Genomic DNA, 22,903 nt, shown 5'->3' on the forward strand with positions numbered 1-22,903 from the left:
TTGAAGTGAGGAGTCCTTGCTGCTATGTTTTGATTCCATAGGAACTATAATGCCATTTAGCAATGCTTCCATGGTGCTGTTGCTTTCCAAGGGTGAGTGGTGTCTAAACCTTCAACCAGGTGAAAAATAATGGATGTCAGATCTGAGCATGGTTTTTCAGACATGCTGTCTGCCTGCAGACCACTTCTGGGTGAAGACTCTGACTTTCAGAGGGTTGATCTATGTGTCACAAGCCTTCTGTATGCCAAAAATGCGTGAAAACCCAACCCTGAAGAGCTGGCAAAGCAGCTGGGGTAGCCAGAGTCATAGAGGTGAAACATCCCATGTGTGTTTAAGGTCACACCAGAAGTCAGTCCAGCCCAACACCTTCCCTGACCATGCCTAATGTGTCCCCCAGCAGTGCAAGGAGCAGGCAGCTCTGCCATGCCCCAGCACAGGGGCCAAACCCTCTGCCAGCACTTGGTGGCACAAGGCTGCCCATGCAGCAGATGGGGTCTGTACATCAAAACCCATGAACTTGCCCAAATGCTGAACTCACATCAGCACCCACAGGACCCCCCAAGGCAGTCTGGAGCTTTTTTTCTGCAGTTCTGAACCTGTCACTTGACAGGTTACTGTCAGCCCCTCAAGCTCCTGTTTTGTCAGACTGAATAATTTTTTTGCTTGCCCTCTGGGTGTTATTTACAGCATGACCAGCCCATGCCAAAGTTATTCCTGTATGAAAAGCAGAATAAATTACAGCTATAAAGCAATTTCAGGTCATAAAGATGCAGTCAGCCTTGAAGCTGGATTCATAAATATCTCAGTCAAACAGAACCATGCTTCTTGCCAAAGCAATTCTGCTGGTTCAAGACCTGGCATGTAGACGTGGCCAAACATGTACTTTCTTTCTCTCCAGAAATTATCTTCCAGTGTTACTCTCAAGGCTGACTTCTCACCTCATATGTCTCACTGTCAGTAAATGTTCCTGAGGGAGCAGGAGAAGAACCTGACTGAAATCAAGGAAGGGTAGCAGGGGTATTGTAGGACACAGAGGTCCTTGTACAAGCCAGAATCCTATTGCTGCCACAAGGCAACACCAAGACAGGCAGAGAAAGCAGCTGGATGCTCCCAGGCAGAGATCTCTTCACCTCTCTGTTTTCCCTTCTCACTGAGCATTAACCCACATTGTTATTTTCCAGGCATCCGTCTATTCTCTTTTCTTTTTTTTCCCAGCCCTTCCTAGAGGGATCATTAACTCCACTCCCAGTCTAATAGGGACTGTCGAGGCTGGTTTAGGGGTTATGATGGTCCTGCCTTGGGGTGCAGTAGTCATTTTTCACAGCCTCTCATTATTCCTTCCATGCCAGTTCCCGGTGTCTGGAATGGAAAGTATCTTTAATTTCTTCCCATTAATCCCTGTTGTGACAAATAACACAACTCAGCCCTAGAACAGGCTGCAGATATCACATTGTAACACAAGTAACCAAAGGTGTTTTTTTTAGTCATTTCAGGAAGGTAAAGAGAGACATCCCATGGCCCCTGACTGTAAATAGCAAGCACAGAGCCAGGCAGTGGCTCTTGGAGCAAAATAGAGCAAAAAATTATTGTTCCTTTGCCTTGATGGGTGTTTTACAATGAGCCTTGAAACCCAAGCACTTCCCACTTCAGGAGTCCATCTGTCCTGTGTAGTTATTGCCATAGGGTGCAGGGATTTTAACTCATTCCTCCTGCCATGCTCCAGGGTAAAGATGTGGCCCAGAGGGGACTGAAAAAGCCACCCAAGGCCAGAGGATGAAGGAAACATTAGCCAGGAATGGCCATTGTGGGGCTGGCCACCTTCAGGCAGCAAGAACTGAGGTGTCCCCTCAGCTGTAAATGCCAGCCTGGGAGCACAGAAAACACATCCAAAAAAAAAAAAAATTATATATATATATATATATATATATATATATATATATATATATATATAACCTCTCTGGAGGAGAGCTCAGCTGCTCTGAGAAAGAAGGCTGTCCATTCACAAATCCTTACCCTGCAGAGGTCTTTTGGAGAAGGGTTTTAGCTTTGCTCCTTGTGCCCTCCAGTGGCTGTGTGCTGCAGACCCTTTCCCTTCACATCCCTGCCAGCTTTGCGTGGCTTTTCTCCACCTCCCACTGTGCAGCTCCGTTTGGTCAGTGGGAAGCAGAGGACGATGCCCTTTCTTTGTTTCCAGTTCACACGAGTTTGCAAAAGGCTAAAAAATGCCCCATTCTCCAGAAAGAGATGAGGATGAGCACCTCAGACTGGTGCAGCCATGGTCCCTGCCTTGTGCCCACATGGGGACAGCTCTGTGGTGATGTGATGACGTGATGTGATGCCTTTCTGCCAGCAAACCATCACGAGAAGGATCCTCACCATCAGCACACATGGTACCCAAGGTGGGGAACACTCCCATCATGTGCTCCATGCAAAAACTTCCCATGCACAAAATCTGCTTCAAGGTCAAGGCACAAATTCCCACCCCCTGTCCCACAAGGGAAAAGGATTGGTCTGGGAAAAAATGTGCCAAAAGGCAAATTTGGGTGCAGGATCTGGGGCTTGGAGGGGCTGGCTCCCTCTGCAGCAGCCTGGAGGGCAGGCAGTGCCTCATGCAGCACCAGGGGTGGAGATAGGAGCTGCAGATATGTGGAAGGAAGAACCAGCACCAAAGGGTGTGTGGTCCTCTGCTGGGAAAGGCAAGGGGAAAGCCTGGGAAAGCTGCAAGCCAGGGTGGGAGAATAACTTTTTTGGATGTGATATTGTTCCTTGTTCTTAAGCTGGATGATAAATCTGTCTCCAGAAGGGCTTAGGCACAGTGACAAATTTCTCCAGGGCTGGAGCAAGCAGCCTTTTCCAGCATTATCATCCTCAGAGCATTGCACAACAGCAGCAGAAATTATCCTCACATCACCTCTGAAAGGTGGAATTGTTGATTCCTGTGCAGGTAACAGGGCCCCAGAGAAAATTCATGCATCAGACCCCTGGCTCTCTCAGCCAGGACCAGGTGTCCTGGTATTGCTTACTGATAAACTAGACCCAGACAATGGTTCTGAACTTGTGGATGTTGAAAAAATAGACTTGAATTGAGAACAGAATTAGAGCAGAGATTCTACTCCACATCTGGAGATTTAAAATAATCCCAAGATTTTTAATTCATGAGTATAAGCCAGGCTTTGCTGTCCTTCTGCACGTTCTCCTTGCCCAAGGGACAGAAACCAGGAATAAATCCATTCCAAAATCCCTGTTCTGCCAAGTGACGGAGTGACAGAAATCCTCTGGGGACCAAGCAGAAGGGTTCTCCACTGGCAGATCTGTACAGCCTGCAGCCTTTTCTGGGAGTTGCTCAAAGCTCTCCCTGTGACCCATTCCCACTGTGCCGCACAGGGGAATCCAATTTTCACAGGGCAGCCTCCTGTGCAACTGCCAGCCCTCCCACTGCAGCTTGTTTTCAAATGGGAAACATTTCCAAGGCAAGCCAAATACTTTCCAATACATTAAACCAGTTGCTGAAAAACTCCAGGAGTAGGATTGTGAAATATATTATCTGGGATGAAATGGCAGCAGTGTGTTCCTGCCTTCAGTCTGTGCTGCTCCTCATACATCACCCACATCTTTGCTGCCAGCTAGGAAACAGTGTGCACTTCTGCACTTGAAACCAAGGAAAAGCCACGAGGAATATTTTTTCCCTCAGAAATTCAATTGCCTCCAGAGAGAACAGGAGGAACTACACTTTGATCTGTCTTTAATTAGTATATGGGCTGTTAGGGATTGTTTGAGGTCTCCCTCAATTAATAGTCAGTTCATTTGGAGAGATTTTTTTTTTTTTTTTTTTTCTGGAAGCAGAGGCATTACTCAAAACAATGGAACACCTTGGCTAATGTAACATCACACAGCCAGTGGGTTTGGTTTTTTTACAGCAATTGCTAAGCATGGGCCACACACATGTTGTTTTCCACTCTGTCACACTTGGACTTGTGCTTTCTTGCCTGACTCATGACCAAAAGGCTGGATCCAGCTCAGAACGGGTTTCACAAACATAACTAATCACTCTACAAAGGCTTGCTTGTAATCCATCCCTCATGATCACACCCAAAGAAACAAAAAACCCCAGGTTTTGGTGCCAGCCAAATCCCTCATACTATTCCAGTAGGATTTAAAGTGGTGTTGAACGTAGATTTGACACCAGATCTCACACTGTGAGGAAAGGGGATCCTTTGGCATCCCTCACATGGATGTCTGAGTTCCAGCCTGGGCAGCACTGACTTTACTGCACTACAAGTAAAGTCAATATCTAGTCCTTCTGGGGCTAAAAATTTTGGGGGAAGTAAAAATGCTGCCCCCAGAGAGCCTTGTCCATGCTCTTGCATCCCTGCAGCCAGTCTCACCTCCAACCCAGAAAGGGAACTCAAATCTGCTTAGAAAATTCAGCATTTACTATCATGAGTGGTTCTGGACTCAATTAGGGTAATTCTTAACCATGGGTTTGGAAAGACTCATTATGCTGAGTTAAAATTAGGGCAATTATTGAATCCATTTGATTACCAGTTTGACATGATTTAGGAGATGTGTCTCTTGAATAAACACTTTTCAAATTTCTCTTTCAATTATTCTTACATTTGTGGTTGGAAACTACATATGTACTTTGTGGTGAGATGCTGAAGCAAGAAATAATACATCCCCAGAAAGAGAGATACCCTGATAAGCAGAACAATAATAATAACAAGCATGAAGCATTGAAAAATGAAGGGAGGTACAATTTACAATTTAAACTGATGGTTCCTTGAGAGGGATTAGCCAGAAAGATGCTGATGTTCTCAAAGAACAAATGTGGTTTGAGGTGAATCCAGCTTCTCAAAGTAAAAGATGACTGTTCATCTTTTGGCATGCAGAAGATCGTGTATCAAGACCAGAAAAGAGCATAAGTCAGAATTTGTGCTGAAAGTCCCCCAGCAATCACTGTTCCCTTCATTTAAATGACTCACTGAATGCTTTAAGAGCAAGGACAAGGTCTTAAATTTAAAATTGTTTTGGAGATTTACTGGAAACCAAGGATGAGACCTAAGCAGGTTTCATCTGTCTAGTCTCAGCTCCAAAAGTCCAGGCATTAATCTCAAAATAAAATATGCACTGCCTGAGAATTAGAAAAATGCAAGCCCAGTATGAGCACCTTCCAGTTACTGGAAACCAATTCTCCCCATCCAAGCAATCTGCCTCTTCACAAAGCATGCAGGAGCTATTCAGCATCTCTGTTGTGCAAGTCTGTCACAAATCAGTGCTGGGGTTGGGGTATGTGTATTACCCCAAATTAGATATAAATCAATTAGAGGTCAGTGCCAATCTCTGCAGAACTTCAGCCAGTTTCCCAATTGCCAGTATAAAAGTCCAACACATAAAATGTTTTAATGTATTTTTTTCCTTTCTTCATTTCTTTCCTGATTTTTTTTCTTCTTTACAGCCTTCAAGTTGGTGATGGGATGAAGGATGGATGCAGCAGAGCTCGCTACAGTCCCAGAAATGCCTGGGCAGCTCCTGGAGAACATGGCCCAGCAACAAGGCCTACAAAGTTCTTAAAGGCTGAATGTAATGACAACAGTGGGGGCACAGTTGGGTGATGCCAAATAACCAAAAATTGCCAGGGGGAAGCAAAAAAGAGGAATTTCCAGCAATGGTTGTGAAAGTCTATTCCTTGCTTGCTTGAGTGAAAGCCTGAATACAAACTGCCCACACTTTTTCTCAAACATGAGTCATTTCTTGGGCTGGGGTTTGGTAACAACACTTCCCAGTCATCATCTCACAGGTGTCTCCAGGGGCTCAACATCCTCTAGGATGCAAGGGAGAAGCACAATTTTTGGTGCATGAAATTTGCATACTGGCATTTGTAGTAGTGAACTCAGTGATACCAGAGTGGGAAGGGCTTTGGTGTGGCAGCCAGAGTGCCTTCCAGCTGCTCTTCTGGGAAGTTAAAACATGACAGGAACTTTCCATAGACACCCCTGCTTTGGCACATGGTTTTCTCAGTGAGTATGGTTCAAGGACAAAACCAGAGAATGGCAAACTCATGCTCAAACCCCCAAAGCCCACGCTGACTTCACAGATGCCAAAAAGCAGAGCAGTGAGTTACAGAAATGAGAAATGTTGTCACTCCCCCACCAAGGCCATCTGTCTTTTGTGGTGACAGCAGGGTGAGGAGAGGTGGCATGAAGGACAGGCAGAGCACTGTGGGATTAGGGATAGTGGCTGATTTTTGGGATCAGCCCACATGATAGGTAAACCCCCTTTATGCACAGGTGTCCATCAGCTGAGACAAAAAGTGCATTGTGGTCGAAGAAGGACTTTTTCCAAGGACATTGAGGGACAGGACAAGGGGAAATGGGCTTCAAACTGACAGAGAGCAGGGTTAGGTTAGAGATTAGAAAGAAATTATTCCCTGATAGGGTGTTGAGGTCCTGGCACAGCTTCCCAGAGGAGCTATGAGTGCCTTATTCCAGCCCATTTCCAGGTCAGGATGGATGGATGGGGCTTGGAGCAACCTGGCCAAGTGAGTGCCCCTGCCCAGGGGTTTGGACAAGTTGATCTTTTAGGTCCTTCCCAATCCAAATAATTCCGTGTTTCTTGTGTTCTGTAAAGTCACTGTGCACACACACGACAGAGCCTCCAGATGTCACCATCAACCCAAGCAAGAAAGAGGTACAGCACAAACCGAGCAGAAAAACCCCACTCACACACTTCTCTTTATTCCTGCTCCCCTGCCTGGGACAGACAGGCAAGAGGGTTTCCAGTCCACCTGGATAAAGTGCTGGAATCATAGACAAGATCAACAAATGTGGTTTATAGCTGTGGATGAAAGCATATTGTGTGCACATTATGCTGATGTAGACCACATAGTGCTTCCCTGTGTGTAGGTGCTTGATACTTTTACATATATATATATATATATATATATATATATATGTATGTATGTATATATAAAATCACCTATGTGTATATATACACATATGTATATAAAGTTACATATATAACTGCATAACTATTGGTCTGAAGAATCACAGGTTTTTTGCCAACAACTTTACCTGAAGGTAAAAGCAAGGCGTGTTCTCAGTGTCTTTTCTAACCATATACATATTCATCTCTTGCAGTACACATTCCTGTGTCCCATCCAGCTGATGAGCTGAGAAATGGAGCAATCAGCCCTGTATAAAGGATCTGAGAGCACAGGCACAGGTGTTCCCAGAGAAAGAAGGCAATATGCCCTCAAGTCTGTGTAATAAGGTCAGTGTTGACTTTTCAAGGAATTGGTTGTGTCTCCTCTATTTCCCTTGGCTTGTTAAGTTCATTTTATGGCTCTCTTTCAGCAATCTAAATTTGCCTGTTAGGAAAAAACAAAAAAGCTTTAAAAATCCCAACTTTGCCCCTTCTTCCCTTGAACTCTGCCCTCTCCTTACTGCCCACAAGATTAAGTGCATTCAGCATTTATGGAGAAGAAAAAGGCCCTCAGCTCTGCTCAAAGCTGGCATTTACATTGTTCCTGTCACAGCGTGAGGCTCTGATGCAGAATAAAGTCACAAGCAGAGCCAAGCATAGAGGCAGCAGAGGTGGGGGACCGAAGGGCCACTGCTGGTCACCCTTCCAGAGCTGCAGAGGGGTGTGCAGGGTGGCAGAGCATCCTCCAGCCTAACCTTGATACCTGCAGAAAACTGGAGGGATATTCAGGGGCTGTTTGTTTGAACACACCCTTCCCCCTGGACGCCACACTAAAAAAAATATTACTGAAGGAAATGCCAGATTGGGTTGGGGAATGCTTGTAGGGTATAAAGGTGTTGTTTTTACATGAAAAGACCCTCAGGGTTCTCCTGCACCAAAGTTTTCATCCTCACCAAGTTTGAGCAGGGCCTGAAGGGATGGTGACATGGAAGATTAATGGATCTCTCCCAGCCATAGGTTGTCAGTTAAGTCAAGCACTGCTAATGCAGGCTGCTGTCCCTAGACCTCTGTTAGCCCAATGACAAAGCTTTTTTTAAGTCCTCTGTGTAAAAGGCATAATCCTTGTATGCCAATGGATCATATCCTCGAGATCCCTAGGGAGCAAGGCAAATGTGGAAAGAAAGGGAAAGGAAATCCCTTATTTCATAATGGTGCAAACAGACATGTCAGAAGAATTACATCAATATGCAGCACATGTGAAATTTAATACTCCTCCTAATGCATTTAGATGAGGCAAAACATAAAGTCTGTACTGCCTCTGGGAATAATTCTGGTAGGAAGCTTTCACCACTAGGAACCAAGGTCTTTCTACTTACTCTGGAATTTGAGCCTTTGTTTTCAAAGCCTTCCTGAGAGACTTCAAAATCAAGTTTGTTACGTGTATGTTACTCTTTGAAGATCTGTCTTCCAGAATGAAACACCAGTGCTCTTCCCAGCCATGCTGGTGTAAATAAAGAGCAGCACGGTTGAAAATCATTCAAATATTCACTATAAGGGCCCATCCAACCTGCAAAAGAAGAGAGGCTTTGCACTGCAGAAAACCAAGATTAGTAAACACAACAGAGCCCTTTTTTTTTGCCTGATATCAGCTGGCATTGCTGCAAGAGTCCACCAGACCTGCATGGATTTCCACCAGCTTTGACTGTGGCCCATAAAGCTCTCAAAGGCTTTTAAACACAATATTTGATTTGGAGTCCTTGCAGACAGGAGGAGCCTGAAATCTTCTCACTGGTTTCCCTCCCTTTTATCAAACCATGGATATGGAATTCAGCAAAGGATACAGCTCAGATGTGGCTTGAATTCAGACAAGTGACTTGAAGTGATGATTTCCCCCCTACCAGGCTGCAGATGATCGATGTATTATGCATGAAAATAGTGCCAGGCACAGATGGGGTGGGAGTAGAAGGTGTGAGTTGATAATGACAGCAGCCAAGTTCTGCTAGAAAAGACTCTACAATACACTTGCATGTTGGGCAGAAAAAAGATGCAACATGCATGTGAAGCTAGCCATGGTTTAAAGGGTCAAACAGATTAATTACAGTCAAAACTGAGATTTATGCAAAGATTTGAGTGGCATGGTTGCCAGAGGAACAGGGCATTAGCCTTGATGATTCAAGGAATCATCTTCCAATCTTGTGTTCTTGAATAACCATTAGGGAGCTGAGTAAAACACGTTTTTTGGGGTTTAAAAGCTGAAGACAGGGAATCCAAAGGGGTGACATAGTACTGCATCAGATATTGCCTTCAGCAGGATCCTGGCTTGTGCTCAGCACAGTGCTGAGAACTTGGCACCAGGACCAAAACTGAGACAAACAGGAATTTCTTCATGGACATTTCTAGGGTTTGAATCCAAGCCACTGAAGACCAGCATGCAAGGCCTAATCCCGTAAAAACAGTCAATGTTTGGATGGGAAACATGTCACTGAGTTGGAGCCAGGTGAGTGCAGACTTCCGTGGGAGGATGAGTCAAGAGAGCTCTGGCATCATCTGCAAAAGGACCTGATGCTGTGGGAGAGAGCTTAGCAAGTGTAAAAACCCATGAGGCAGCAATGATGGTCCAAAGAAAAGCCCACAATTTCCCTGGTTGTCCTTGGAGCATTCTGGAGATCACTGCAAGACCAGGTATTTGAAATAAGCTGTTTCCCTTCTACCTCTGAGCCGTGGGACAGGGATAGTCTGTTCTTCACACAGCTGCTCTGAAGAAACTCCAGCCTTGAGCACAGAGCTGACAGCTGGCAAGATGCCATTGGCTTTGCCAAATCTGACCACAGCTGGTCCCTGATGCAATAAAATGTTGAATCACCAGAATCTGAGAATGTGATTGCCTGGAGGGTCACCAAGAAAAATCAGTAAAGAGTTGTTGGCAACTTGCAATGCATTTGCCAGTTCCAGGCTCTGTGGAAACCTGACCTGTCAAATTTCCTCCAAGCTGGGCTCAGATGCTCCAACGTGCCAGTGGAGAAAAGCATTTCTGATAATGCTGCCCAACTTAAGCTTGCAAAGAAACTTCAAGTAGAGAGAGCATCACAAGGAATAAGGGTTTGTCTCACAAAATCCCTGTGCCCCAAGGGGTTGCAACCCACTCACCAAAAACCAAGAGCAAATGTGTGACAGAAAGGATGCTTTGGGATAGTGGAGTAGCTCAGCATCCATGATGGTTCATGAGTGACCCATCAGCACTGCCAGCCACAGGACTGGGTTTTTTCTGCTTCCCCTCCATCTGCCAGCTTGGCAAGCCATCTCTGCAGGGATCCACACATTTCCTGAGACACCTTCAAACAGGCTTCCCTGCCACTGCAGCCCAACACAGTTTCCCTGTATCAAGTATAGGAGGACCTGAAGGGCTTGAGTAAGGTCACTTTCACTAGTTGCCCAGAACAAAGCTGTGGCTGTCACATCCTTGGAAGAGTTGGATGAGGCTTGGAGCAGCCTGGTGTTGTGGAAGGTGTCCCTGCCCATGGAAATCACAGGGATGGAACAGGGTGATCTGTAAGGTCCCTTCCAACCCAAACTATTCAGTGATTTCTATGGTTACTATGATTTCACTAGTTTCACACCCCATCAAGACCTGCCACAGAGTAGTGAAAGCCCCTTCATTCCCACTCTAGTTGTCCTTAAGGTCACATTTTGTGGTGCTAGCACCATCAAGACCTGCGCATCTGTCCTCCACCTCTCCTGCCTCATGAATTTTCAAGGGCCTCAGCAGAAATTTATGGATCAAAGCTAATCGATAATACCAGAGCCCTTTCACCATATTGCTTTCACTAAATTACTGCATCCTTTAAAAACAGAAATCTTAGCAGTCCGCAGTACAATGCCAGACAGACTGTCACTTCCAAATTATGTTTATTTATTCTCCCTCTGCCTCTTGGCTGGCCCCATTACCAGCATATCTGAGTGTCTCTCAGCCATCAGCATATTTGCCTCCCCTCCCTTCCCCCAACCCCGAGGTACATCTCCTCTCAAGTACAAAGTGGACTGACAGGGCAAGTTTTTGAGCCTATTTAACACCAGCTTTATCTGAGGAGAGCCAGATTCAGTGACAGAGCCTCAGAATTAATTACACGAGGGTGAATTCCCGTCACAGAGCCTGGCACGGTGTCACTGCAAACATTTTAACAGCCAGTCCCTGGCCCTCGACTGCCTTTGTGCAGTGTAAAGCAATTATTTGTACCTGCTTGGTGAAACGTGTCAACCCCTTCAGAGGAGCTGCGACACAGCAAACACGCTTCAACCCTTGTTACCCACCAGGAAAAGGGTGTGTGGTGCATCTTGGCTGTGCACAAAGTCACTGGTGCTCCAGCTCAAGCTCTTCAGGGACCTGAATGCAGCAGTGTATAATTTGTGTATCATTTATCCAGAGAACACCTTGCAGATGAGATGCAGCCAGGCCCGGTGATGTGGCCAAAAACAGAAATGGGACTCACGGGCAAGGAAGAAAAGTGCAAATCTCAAACAAGCACATCCTTACTGAGCCCCACTAGCAGGGAGGAATGGAAGACTGAGCCCCTCTTTCACCTCCCTTTTGTCAAGTATTTTCAGTCCTTTCCTCTTCACTCTCTGCATCCCAAGGGTACCCCTGGTGGAAACTCTTTTCAGCTCTCAGCCCAGGTCCAACTGCTTCCCCTTCCCGTGCATCAGCTGTTACAGCTGACACATTCCTACCACATTCCTTCTTTATTCTCACAATTAAAAAATAATATATATATGAGGACGTGTTCTGGGGTTTTCTTTACATACCTTTATTACAAATTTGCACAGAGCTGAGCTGAGCTGAGCTGGGGTTAACCTATAAAGTCTGTTAGAGATGATTTTGGGAGACCAGAGAGGGAAAATAAGGAAAGTTGCATTACAGCCTGGAGCAAGGAAGGGAATTTGTTTATCCCTTCCACAGCAGCATGCCTCGGGGCAAGGAAGGAGGGATGGAGGGATGAGATGAGGTTTGTTACAGAGGAGAGCAAAGGAAATTGAGTGCTTATGCACTCAAGGAGAGATTGGGGCACAGGGCAGAAACAAGACTGGAGGGGACATCTCTGCCTTTCCTGGAGGAAAGGACCTGTCTGTAACTCCCAAATTCTCCCTCCATTGGGACTGTGAGGCTCTTTTGAGATCGGAGGCAGCTCAGATTTAGCCAGGGCCTTTGGGGTTTAGTCAGAGCTACTGGACCTCCCCAAACTGAAGATCACCTCTGGAGCACCTTGAGATCACTTGGGGAAGAAGTGCTGAAGACCATGTTGCAGAAGGTTCCACTGGGGATAGGTGGTGGCCTCCCCATGCAGAGGGGGACAGGATGAGCCATCTGCCCAGCCCCAAGAGAGGAAGTTTTCCAGCTGATGGGCAGGAAAATGGGGCTATGCTCAGTGAATTCCTCTGTGGTGCAGAAACAAAGTCCTTTCTCATTAAGGAGGAATTCAATGGGCCTCTCTGGGAATCAGTGCCACAGCACACAAAAGGTCAGGTCTCGTTCTGGAAGCCTTTTTTCCTTCTGCCAACAGGAAAAATATTCTAAAATATCACCTAAAAAACCCTGTTCCCCTGTACTCCCTTCCAAATACAAAAAGGAGGAAATCACCTCAATGTGGGGAGTGGCAAATCACTGTGGTGGGGATGGCAAATCTCCCTGTGCAGCCCATGGGAGCCACATTCCCTTTGCACCTGACAGCTTTGTTATTAACAGACCGTGGCTAATTAAGAGGGGAAGGAACAATGGGAACATCCTTTTCCCTCCACAGGGCAGGGTGCAGAGATGGCCACATCTGTGGAGACCCTGCCAGCATCAGCTGTCACGGTGTGGCTGTTTGATGTGAGACTTTCTTAGGGGACGTTCAGTCTCTTTGGTTGTCCCAGCTGCACCTCTGGTGCTGTCACTGGCCAGGGTTTGCCTGCTCCAATCATTGTAAATTCTCCCAGTGCTCCACTAAGCTACAGAAATGTGCTTTCCAGTCTCATCCTGGGTGAAGGGATGTGGAGAGCCATGTCAGAGCATGTCAATCAGCATATCAGCTGTCAATCAGCATGTCAATCAGCATGTCAATCAGCATGTCAAACAGCAATCAGAGCCATGTCAACATGAAGGTTTCTCACCTTCATGACCATTCCCATCACTCAATTCTGCTTTTGTAGCCTCTGAATAATGAGATCCCTCAAGACCCATGGAGGTCCATTTTCATGTCCTATAGCCCAGCACATCCAACCTTCGTTGAAATAATTTTGAGTCCATGTTACATGGGAAATCTGAAAATGGTCTGCTGTCTGTTGCAATCTTTCTGTGCCAGAGCCCTTTGATTCTCAAATTGTTTGTGAATATGAAGTTCCACTTCTGTGATCGAGGCGAATTATTTGCTTAAGATAATTTATGGTTAGTCTAAACTCAGCATGTTGACTAGGCAGTCATTTATGGATTTTCAAATGGACTTGTAGAGAGCTTTAATCACACATTGTCCAAACCCCAGGACCTGAACTGAAGGAGTTTTGTTTCAGCTCCCATCAGTTACAGAGGTCACAGTTAAGTAAAATCGGCTTAAACTGGGATTGGAAACTGTGTCTGCTACATTAGCAGAGAGATCAGATGACAGATTTGGTCTGGCCTCATTATCTAGCCATAAAAATGTAAGGGCCTGAAGTATTTAGGGAATAGGAATGCAGAGAGCAGGAGGGATTTCTGGAGGATCTCTATGCAGTATTTGCTGTCTGGGAAAATGAGACCCAAGGACCCCCCCCACCCAAACTGTCTGATGAGAGCTCTTATCTCCAACAACAAACTGAAAGCAGGAGAATCAGTCTCTTCCTTTTGCAAACAGTTCAGGGAACAGGGGCTCCTGTATGTCTACTACATCTTGCATTTATTTTTAGCTTCATCTGTTTGGTTAGTGAGGTCACTGGAGCCCAGGCTTAAACATGTTCCCCTGTCCAGCCAAAACTCTGGCTTGCCTGTAGTTATTCAGACCCCAAAGAAAAAGAGCAAGAGAATTTTATGTCAGTATTGTATGCTAGACTTTGAATCACTGTGTCCTCATTTATTGTAACACTTCTTCTTTGGGTATGAAAATTGCAAAAATACACTTTGAGCAGTTTTTGATCCAAAAAACCCATTTGATGGGGGCATTTCCTAACTGAAGTACCCCCCATGCCTTTTCCAGTTATTCTGCATTTAGAATTTAATTTACACAGTTCGAGGATTAAATAAAAATTTCTAGCCTTTGGTATAAGAACAAACAAACAAACAACAAATCCAGCCTTTCTTCCCCCTGGAGTTGGGAAACATTATCCAAATCACTGCTGGGAAATAAATGTCAGGGTACTTGGAGCCACCACTTTCCATCATTTCCCTCCTTGTCTAAGCTAGAAAATGAGTTTGTGGGGGAAAGCTTTCTCATGGAGCTGCAGAGGTATTAGCAAATAATGCCTTTTGGAATGATAGCTTGTTCTGCAAATGCAATAAATTCCTAATGGGGTCCCCAAGCCCAGGGCTGGAAGTATGCCAGGCCAGAGGTGCTGGAGAGCAGGAAAAATTCATCACTGCTCCACAAGTGAGGTGGAGCTGAGGAGCCTGCAGGAAACTCAGCAGGTGAGAGGGGAGGTAGCACAGCCCTGGGTCTTACAGGGTGATTTCTTGTCCTGACAGGCTTTTTGAGTGCTCTGCTGGGAACCATGAGCACACTGGTTGAAAATTCACCTCCACAGCTCCTGCTCGCAGAAAAGATGTCCCCCAAGGAGAAAAGCACCTCCAGAAGTGTGCATCTATCCTTATTTTCACTCCTCGAGTCATTCTGGGAAAAGCCCTTTTCTAAATGCTGACATAACCCTGTCTTCCCTAGGGAAATATTCATGTAGCTGCAGGTGACTGGATTAGGGAAGCTCAGAAAAAGTTCCTGTTAACAAAATAAGCCACAGGGACTGCCCATGTGCAGATTTTAGAGCTCCTGCAAATGCAAAACAAAATATCCCTGCAGGGTGACTGGAGCTAATGTGCTTTGCTTTACATTTGCATTTGGCTCAGAGTCACACAGAGGCTTCTTGCTGGGGCAAAACTGATAAAGAATTAAGCTCCTACTACTCAGCTGCTTGCAAATATTTGCTATATCTCTGGTGGAAAAAATACTGCAGAAAAAAACATGCCTTTTCCTCATATGCAACCAGAAAATGTTAAAGGTTCGGTTCAGCTCTCCTCCTCTCTGCTCGGTGTGTCTGAAGTTCACACACCAAGAAGAAATTCCCACTTTTCTATTACCAGAATAACAAATATTTCTGCAAGCACATTATTCATCTAGAGAAGGCATGGTCACTGCCACAGCAGATTATATGAATCAAGATACTTAACTCCAGAAAATGACATTTTGTTGATTTTCATTAAGACCTTGTGTTCATTTTATTTCATTGTTTCTGTCTCCTATCCTAAATTGTTAAAAAATATCACCTCCTTCCCAGAATGCCAAGACAATGGCTTCTCCTGGAGTCATAGAATCATTGAATGGTTTGGGTTTGAAGGGGCCTTAAAGATCTTCTGATTCCAAGCCCCTGCCATGGGCAGGGACACCTTCCACTAGTGCAGGTTGCTTAGAACCCCATCCAAGCTGCCTTTGAACACTTCCAGATATGAAGCCTTATTAGGGGTGCAGATCTGGATATCCCCATGGATCTGCTACCTATTTGCTAACTACTGGTCAAAACTGCAGATAATTTGTAATCTATTTAATTGTTGAAAAGTTTTGAGAATCAGATTAGCCAGTGAGCGACAGCATGAATGGCACATACATGATGGGAAATTGTTCAGGAAAACTCACTGTAAACTTCTTGGAGACCTGTGCTGTGGAAAAAAAGCAATTTAAGATTTCCAGCCACACAGACCTGAGTATCCAGGCTCATTCTGAGTTGTTTGAGAATGGGCAGGAAAAAAAAATAGAAGAAAATCCCCTGATAATTCATCTGTGGAGGGTAATTTACTGGGTCTAATCAGAGCAAACATCTCTATGGCTGGAATGCTGAAATGAATTAAATATAAAGCCTTCAAGGTCATAGCTTCCCAAGCTAATAATGCAGCACTACTGTGCTCAGGTGGAGATGCTCTGTGCTCCACTGTGAAAAATCTCCATCAGACGGATGGAATGGGAATATTTCAAGCAGTGATCAGGCCTGCCTGAAAGAAAATTGAGACTAGAGGCTATAGAGGATTCAATCTCCAGATCTGAGCAGCTCAATAAACCAAGTTTAGACACTCAGATTGGAAATAAAATACCTAAAAAAAGACATTTACATTTGGAGTGGGGGAAAGGTAGTGAGGAGAGTTTGGAGAATGTTGCTAGCAAGTGTAAGCTGTAAGATGCAAATCTTGCTGCTCTGCTTCCAAATGCTGATGCAGAAGCAATTAGATATTCAGGAGTGGCCACGTTGCACATCCCAGCTCCTGCAGGGACCATCCCCTGGATCAGAGGTTTGAAACCCTCGGGCAGCCCCAGCTGTCCCGTCCAGCTGAGCAGAGGTTACCACCCCACCAGATGTGCAGCACAGCCATTTCTCTGCCTTTCCAATCCCAGCCCTCAAGAAATGGAGCTGCAGGAACAACAAATATCACCTTAACGTGGAGCAGGTCTCAGCTAAAGGCAGCCAGGAGGAGATGGATCAGCAGGGGCAGATGAGGCAGGAAGGAGACCCCAGACACGGGCACACAGCAGTGCAGGAGGCTCTCCTAGCCCATATCCACCTGGAAGGATCCTGGTTTTTAGTGAAGTCCTGAGCCTTTGAGGTCAGCCTTACCAGCCCTGGTTATTGTCATCCTGAAATTCCTGGGAGTCTGCCCTGTGCCAACATGTGATACCCTGAGATTTCTTTACTACCACAATTTAATTTTTTACTGTTCTGTTAATTTTGATGTCAGCAGAGAATCTTTTCATAGCAGGACTGGAAATGGCTCTGTCTTTATTATTTTATTTTATTTTATTTTATTTTATTTTATTTTATTTTATTTTATTTTATTTTATTTTATTTTATTTTATTTTATTTTAATAAATATGCATTTCCCAGCCACCTCAACTTCACGCCCACGCCTGTGAATCTCACCATTCAAAATGACTGCTTCACCCTAGGTGTTAATTTAAAATTAGATCCTGTGCCTATATATGCACAGACACACACACACACACACACACACACAGTGCCATCCACTTTGGTTTAGTCTCCTCTGCTAAAATTATTATAAAAATTAAAATAATAAAAATAATAATTATTATTGCAATTATTATAGCACAGTCTTGAGAGATGTGACCACAGACCTATTTATCTGCCCTCCATCACACCCTGCTTTGCTCCATCCATAGATCCCCACACAGGGTGGTTGCTGGGTATTTCTCTCCCTGTCCATCACACAGCCTCTCATCCTCGTTCCCTTTGCACATTTTTCTAACCCTGGGCTCAGCATTCCTATGAAGTGCTCTCTCTTTGAGTCTGGAAACCTCGCCAGCACTAATGGTGTGTCTTCAACAGAGCCCTGTGCCACAAAATGATACCATTATCCCCATTTTTAGAGATGGGGAGCAGAGTTGCAGAGATAGGAAGGTCAACAGCATTAAAAGCATCTGCTAATTTGAGAAAGCACAAGGCAGGATTTTTCAGAGTGCTTTTTTTCCACAGCACTTTACTTGGTCACAGTACAGGTGGCCTTTGACTGCATCTGCAATTGTGAGAGCTTCACCCTGGTGTCTGTCACAAGCTGGGGACCAAAGCCACCAGCAGCACGGAATTAGTGCCCATCTCTGAGGGGTCTGACCCGACCAGACACACAGCAAAATTCCCATCTGAAGCAGGCTGGGCTGGCAAAGCTGTTAAAAAACAAACACTGCATCTTCCAATGGAAAACATCACATCTCTCAGCTGTGGCTGAATAGTTTCCAACTCGTGGCTTGTTCCTCTGTGAATTCAAACCTACCAGGAAGGTGCTGAGATTGCTGTGAAGGCATTCGTGCCTTCACTGGAAAAACCTGGTGTGGCAATCAAAGCTGTGAAAACCACCAAATTTTGCACAGTTGCCAGGATAATTAGAAATAAAGAGCAGGCAAGAGGCTTTTCAATGAGCTGGTAGACTCATCAGCTGAGTTGTCAGCTGGAAAACAGGCATTCCCTTTTGTCTAAAACAGGAGGTTCTTTTGCCAATACTTATCTGGGTTGAGATCCATCGTGTTGAGGATGCTTATTCTTCCTCTTCTCTGCTCTTTTCCCCAGCACAGCCACAAAATCTGATAATTTAAGCATTGTGGTTATCTTCAATATCTAGACATCCTGTCAAAAAAACCCAAGCTGTCCTACATGTTCAGAGAAAAAGAACAAATGGATTGAAAATCCAAGGGATTGAAAGGGGACCTTCTCCCTCTGCTTCCTGTGGTTACACAAATTCAAGTCTTTTAATAAAGTATGTAATTCCTCATTTTCTGCCAAATTTCCCATTATTTCTTTAACCTGAGGTAAGATTCCATTGCTTTTTTTGTGTGCTTTCCTTTTTACTTATGCACAGCAATAACTCTGCCAGCACAGGTTTCAGCTGGCGCTTACATAAAATTCCATCTGATCACATTTATGATCCAGGTTTGTTAAAGTAAAACTATAAAAGCATGTACCGGCCAAAATGTGAAATGCTGTTGAAGAATTTGGTTTTCATGCTTTCCAACCTATTTTTGAATTTGCTGGGGATGGAATAAAAATTATAGAAAGCAAATTAGTTTTAATATTCCATAAAATTCACCCGTTGAATTTAGAAAATGGTGGTGTTTTTTCCCCCAATGTTCAAAACAAAAAGAATAAATTGCAATGAAAAACTCATGAAATTTCTGTTTCTGGACCTTATGCAGAGGTTCTCCTTTAGGGCAGGGTTTTGCCCTGTGTGCTGCTGAGACTTCAGGGACATGTCCTGAATTTTGGCAGGGTGTCAGCCTTTTTTCTCACCTTTATTTAGCTGCATGTCCATTCACTTGAAGCCCCTTTTTCAAAGCCCAGCAGAGCCAACAGAGGGATTTCTCAATAATCCAAGGAGCCTTAGGTGTGGCTGCCAGTTTCTAAAGTTGTGGAGGAGAGAGGCACTAAGGGATGTGGAAGAGATCTGCTCTGGCACTCCAGGGTTAAGTTTAGGTAAATAGTGCTCACAAAATAAAGTGTAGGAAATTAAGACAAGTGACAGATTGGCTCCAAAAGCATCCACTGAGGTTAAAACAGACTGTTGATGCAGCTGCACCCATCAGGAGCCACCTTGCCTTGGAAATGCAGCTCTGAGAGCTCCCCTTGGCAAAAAAACAAGTGGTTTCAAGGAGAAAACTCTCCTTCAGGGAGATGTGGTCCCCACCTGCGTTTCATCAACCCCCTCAATTAAAAAAAAAAAAAAAGCAGCAGAATGACCAGTTTTTGCTTCATCTGCTCATTCCAGCACCAGCCTGGTCCCAGAAATGGGGATCTGGTGAGGCTGAACTGGGAAGAAAAACCTGTTTTTAAGGACCTAATGAGAAAACCACCTTACAGATTTTGGCACATGTATTGATTGCTCAAAGCACCAGAAAAGAGTAAGGACTTTGTTCCACCCTCATCGTCATTCGTATCAAGTAAATTGGCAAGGATTTAGGACATTGCCAGTATTTCCACATATGCACAAAAAAACCCCCACTGCCCCCCCCAAAAAAGCTCTGTAGCCCATTACTCACATCCCCAGAGAAATCATAATAAGAGACACAGAGTTTACCACCTTCAAGCAGGAAATAGCTGCCTTTCTAATGCTTGCTAATTGCTTCACTTAAAACTAGTTTGATTACTTGGCACCGAGGCAGTATTTTAAAACTGAAGTATTGCTTGGAACTTTCCTTTCACCTACCAAGAGACCAGGCCATTAAAAATGTGTAGCAAAGGTCTCCCTGCAAGGTGTAGGATTGCCTGTTAACTCTTTTGTGAATTAAAAGAGATGTTTGGCTTCTGGGATGTCTTTTTCTCTTGTTATATTTTATTAATAAGAGGTGCTATTTATTACTGCTGGGTGCTGAAGGAAGTCATACTATAGAATTATCAGGCATATTCCAAAAAGCTTTTACCTGGGGTGGGATCACATTTTCATGTTCTGAAACCAATAGGATAAATTAATCAAATATGAATCTAAATTAATAAAATTATCTAAGATTCTTGTGAAAACAAATTATTTTTAAATTTGGCTTGTCTTTTCCCAATCGAGCTGTGCTACTTTTAGGGGAGGAAGGGCATCAGGATGAGCTGCACATACTGACCTGGAGAAGCACAATGGCTTGGTTGTACCAAACATTGTCATTAAAAATGTCTTTGTCACAGCGCTTCTTTAGGATCAGAAATTAGCTGGCATTTTGTACTTGACAGGAAGCCATTAAGAAATCTCTGCTGCTACAATAACACTGATGTGTAAATTACAATCTTTCAAAAAAGAATTTGAATCTCAATGCCAAGGAGCTGGCACATCCCTGATGTGAGTGTTCCTGAAATTCTCCCTTCAGGTCTGAAGAAAAACCAGGCTCCACAGCTAGGGATGAGCAGGGCAGCAGCAATCCACCTCCTCAAACCCTGTCCAAACCCATCAAATTCAGAATGAAGTTCCTTTATCCTCTTGGCAAATTAATTTTTTCACAGCAACACAGGAGCTGTCCTGTAGGACAGGGAGCAGTTGTGGCTTTCTCCTCACCCACTCCACTCAGGAGCAGCCAGCCATGACCTCTGATTTATCTGAGTGTTGGAATCTGTGGTGTTGATGATTCTGAGATCGTAGAAAGTCTCTGTCTTTCTGTCCCACTGCCAAAGCAGAAACCATAATTGGTCTGTGCTGGTTCCAAGGTTGTTTATTCTGTTTATCTCTCACATGTTCTGCTGCCCTGCCCAGCTCTGTCCTGCAGGGCAGCGTGTGGGGCTCTGCCCTCAGTGGGATGTTACAAACATTAAATACCAGAAACTCCCTGGGCTGGATTTACAAGAACGTGCCAATATCTGTCACCTACGTTGGACAGTGTGTCCCCAGCCTGAACCAACAGAAAAATGCCAACACCACAGTGAGACATGGAGGGCATGAAGAAGGAGAAAAAGGACAAGGCACACCCAATTTCCTCCATCTTGTCCCCTTTGGACCCCTCATCTAGAATCCTAAAATTTTACTTTTGCACCCATGCCACACTTAATTATTACTTATATCAAACTCTCAGAGCTGGTAATCCATCCTGTGAGATTGAAAACTCTTTTCCATGGACAGAGATCACAGACAGTGTCTCTGGGGGCTCTGTCCAGGGGGGTTCCTGACCCCTGCCAGGGTCCCAGACCTGCCAGGGCAGCCAGAGGGAAGCTCTGGATTCCCATATCAGAGGATTTGGGCAGTTTTGGCAGCCTTGCTTCAGAAAGCCAGTGGGGGAAAAAAATGTATGAAAAAATGGTGGTGACGTGGGTGTAGAACACAGCCTGAATCTCACACAGGATGTTTTGAGGCAATTAGTCAAAATATGTGGAAGAGGGTGGGCTTTGCTATCGTGCCATCACTTTTTTTAGGCAGCAGGCAACCAGAATAAAAATTGACACATGAAAAAATGTATCTTGAAAATGCACATTAAAAAAATTTCATCCTAAGTGCTACTCAGCCACAGAGAAAAGGCTTCCAATGGGGTATAGCAAGTAGAGCTATGCCCAGAAGAAACAGGGAATTTTATATATAACCCATGCATATGCACTGCACAGGGCTGGGGTCACACTGCCTATTTCTGTTCTCACCAGGGCAATTTTAAAGCAAATTAGAGAATCTCTAGTAGCCAAGAGAACATTCTGAAAAGGGTCACTAGCTAAAATTGGCCTACTGATCAGGAAGCAGTCAAAAGGAACAAAAATATCTGGGTTTTTGTGCAGAGAGAGGAAAATAACATGTTTTCTATTCATCTTAGGAAGCCACTTGCAAAGCTTTCCATGGGAAGCAGGCAGATAAAAGAGGCAGATCTACGTGAAGAAATGCTCAGTGCACCAGACATGCCCCTGACTGGGAGATGTTTCATCTAATCTGCAGTCAGCAATGACTTTTAGTGAGAAAAGGCACTGGCAGGACTGCAGAGGACTCGAGTCTGACATGGAAAACATCAGTTTCAGCTTCTTCAACACCAGTTTTGGCACCCAGCATGACTGTAATGGGTGCAGGATTGATTGAGAACACCATGTTTTTAGAAGAGCCCCTTCACTTGCTATGTAGAAAAGGCCACCCCACACCTCCAGGATAAATATTTGTGTTCCTATGATCTTTTCTCCTCTTCAGCCCACTTCCTGCATCCTTTACCAGTTCCCCATTCACTTGATGAAAGACTTACCAAGATCATGGCAGGAACTGAAACTTAACATTTTTGTTTTCAAGCTTCAAAAATATTTCCCAAACATCTCTTATTTCTCTGCAGGAAATCCCTTTAAAAACATTCTCCAGTGAGCAGTTAAGAAGTTAAACCAACACACATCTCATCTCAGGTTTCTGCTGGTAATTAATAAACCAACTGAATATCTGGCAGGATGGCAACTTTTATCATTCCTAGATAAATGTTAATGCATCTGGTTATTTCCAGACCTCCGCTGATGTGATCAAAAAAGCAAATTAGACAGTGTTGTAGCAGTCTGCCTGACATTTCTTCTTTTCTGCTATTACTGTTAATTTATTCCTTTAAGCCAATTTTTGCTTTGTCACTACTGTGAAGGTTTTCTCAGATATTTAATTACAAATAAGAACCCTCCAACGTGAAACTGCTACAGGATAAAAATCCATATTTAAGGTGTCATCTTTAAAGCAGCTCATACCTTTTGTGTGTGTGTGAGAGGGAATGTGCACACACCCATGAAGCTTATTTGAATGTGTAAATTTATAAACTCATCTCTTTTTTTTTTTTTGTAAGGAAAACATTTGCCTTGATGTTCTTTCATCCTT

The 22,903-nt window shown here is 44.3% G+C and overlaps 1 protein-coding gene across 3 annotated transcripts in view; it reads left to right on the top strand.

Annotated features, from left to right (window-relative positions):
* The window catches only part of LOC110479638 (potassium channel subfamily K member 16), a 31,546-nt gene extending 10,407 nt beyond the window's left edge, over positions 1-21,139 (top strand). The window contains exons 6-8 of one of the 3 annotated variants that reach the window (XR_014955836.1): positions 5,456-5,580; positions 7,137-7,269; positions 9,322-21,139. Coding sequence is in view for 1 of the 3 variants with exons in the window: in XM_085580947.1 (XP_085437073.1) it covers positions 5,456-5,470 (15 nt within the window). In the remaining 2 variants the exon portion in view is untranslated. Of the gene's footprint in view, positions 1-5,455; positions 7,117-7,136 lie in introns of those variants that run through there. The other 2 variants (XR_014955835.1, XM_085580947.1) reach the window with 2 other exon arrangements.
* The last annotated feature ends 1,764 nt before the right edge of the window (positions 21,140-22,903 follow it).

Source organism: Lonchura striata, chromosome 5 (genome assembly GCF_050655825.1).
Source record: "Lonchura striata isolate lonStrDom1 chromosome 5, ASM5065582v1, whole genome shotgun sequence".
Classification (NCBI taxonomy): Eukaryota; Metazoa; Chordata; class Aves; order Passeriformes; family Estrildidae; genus Lonchura; species Lonchura striata.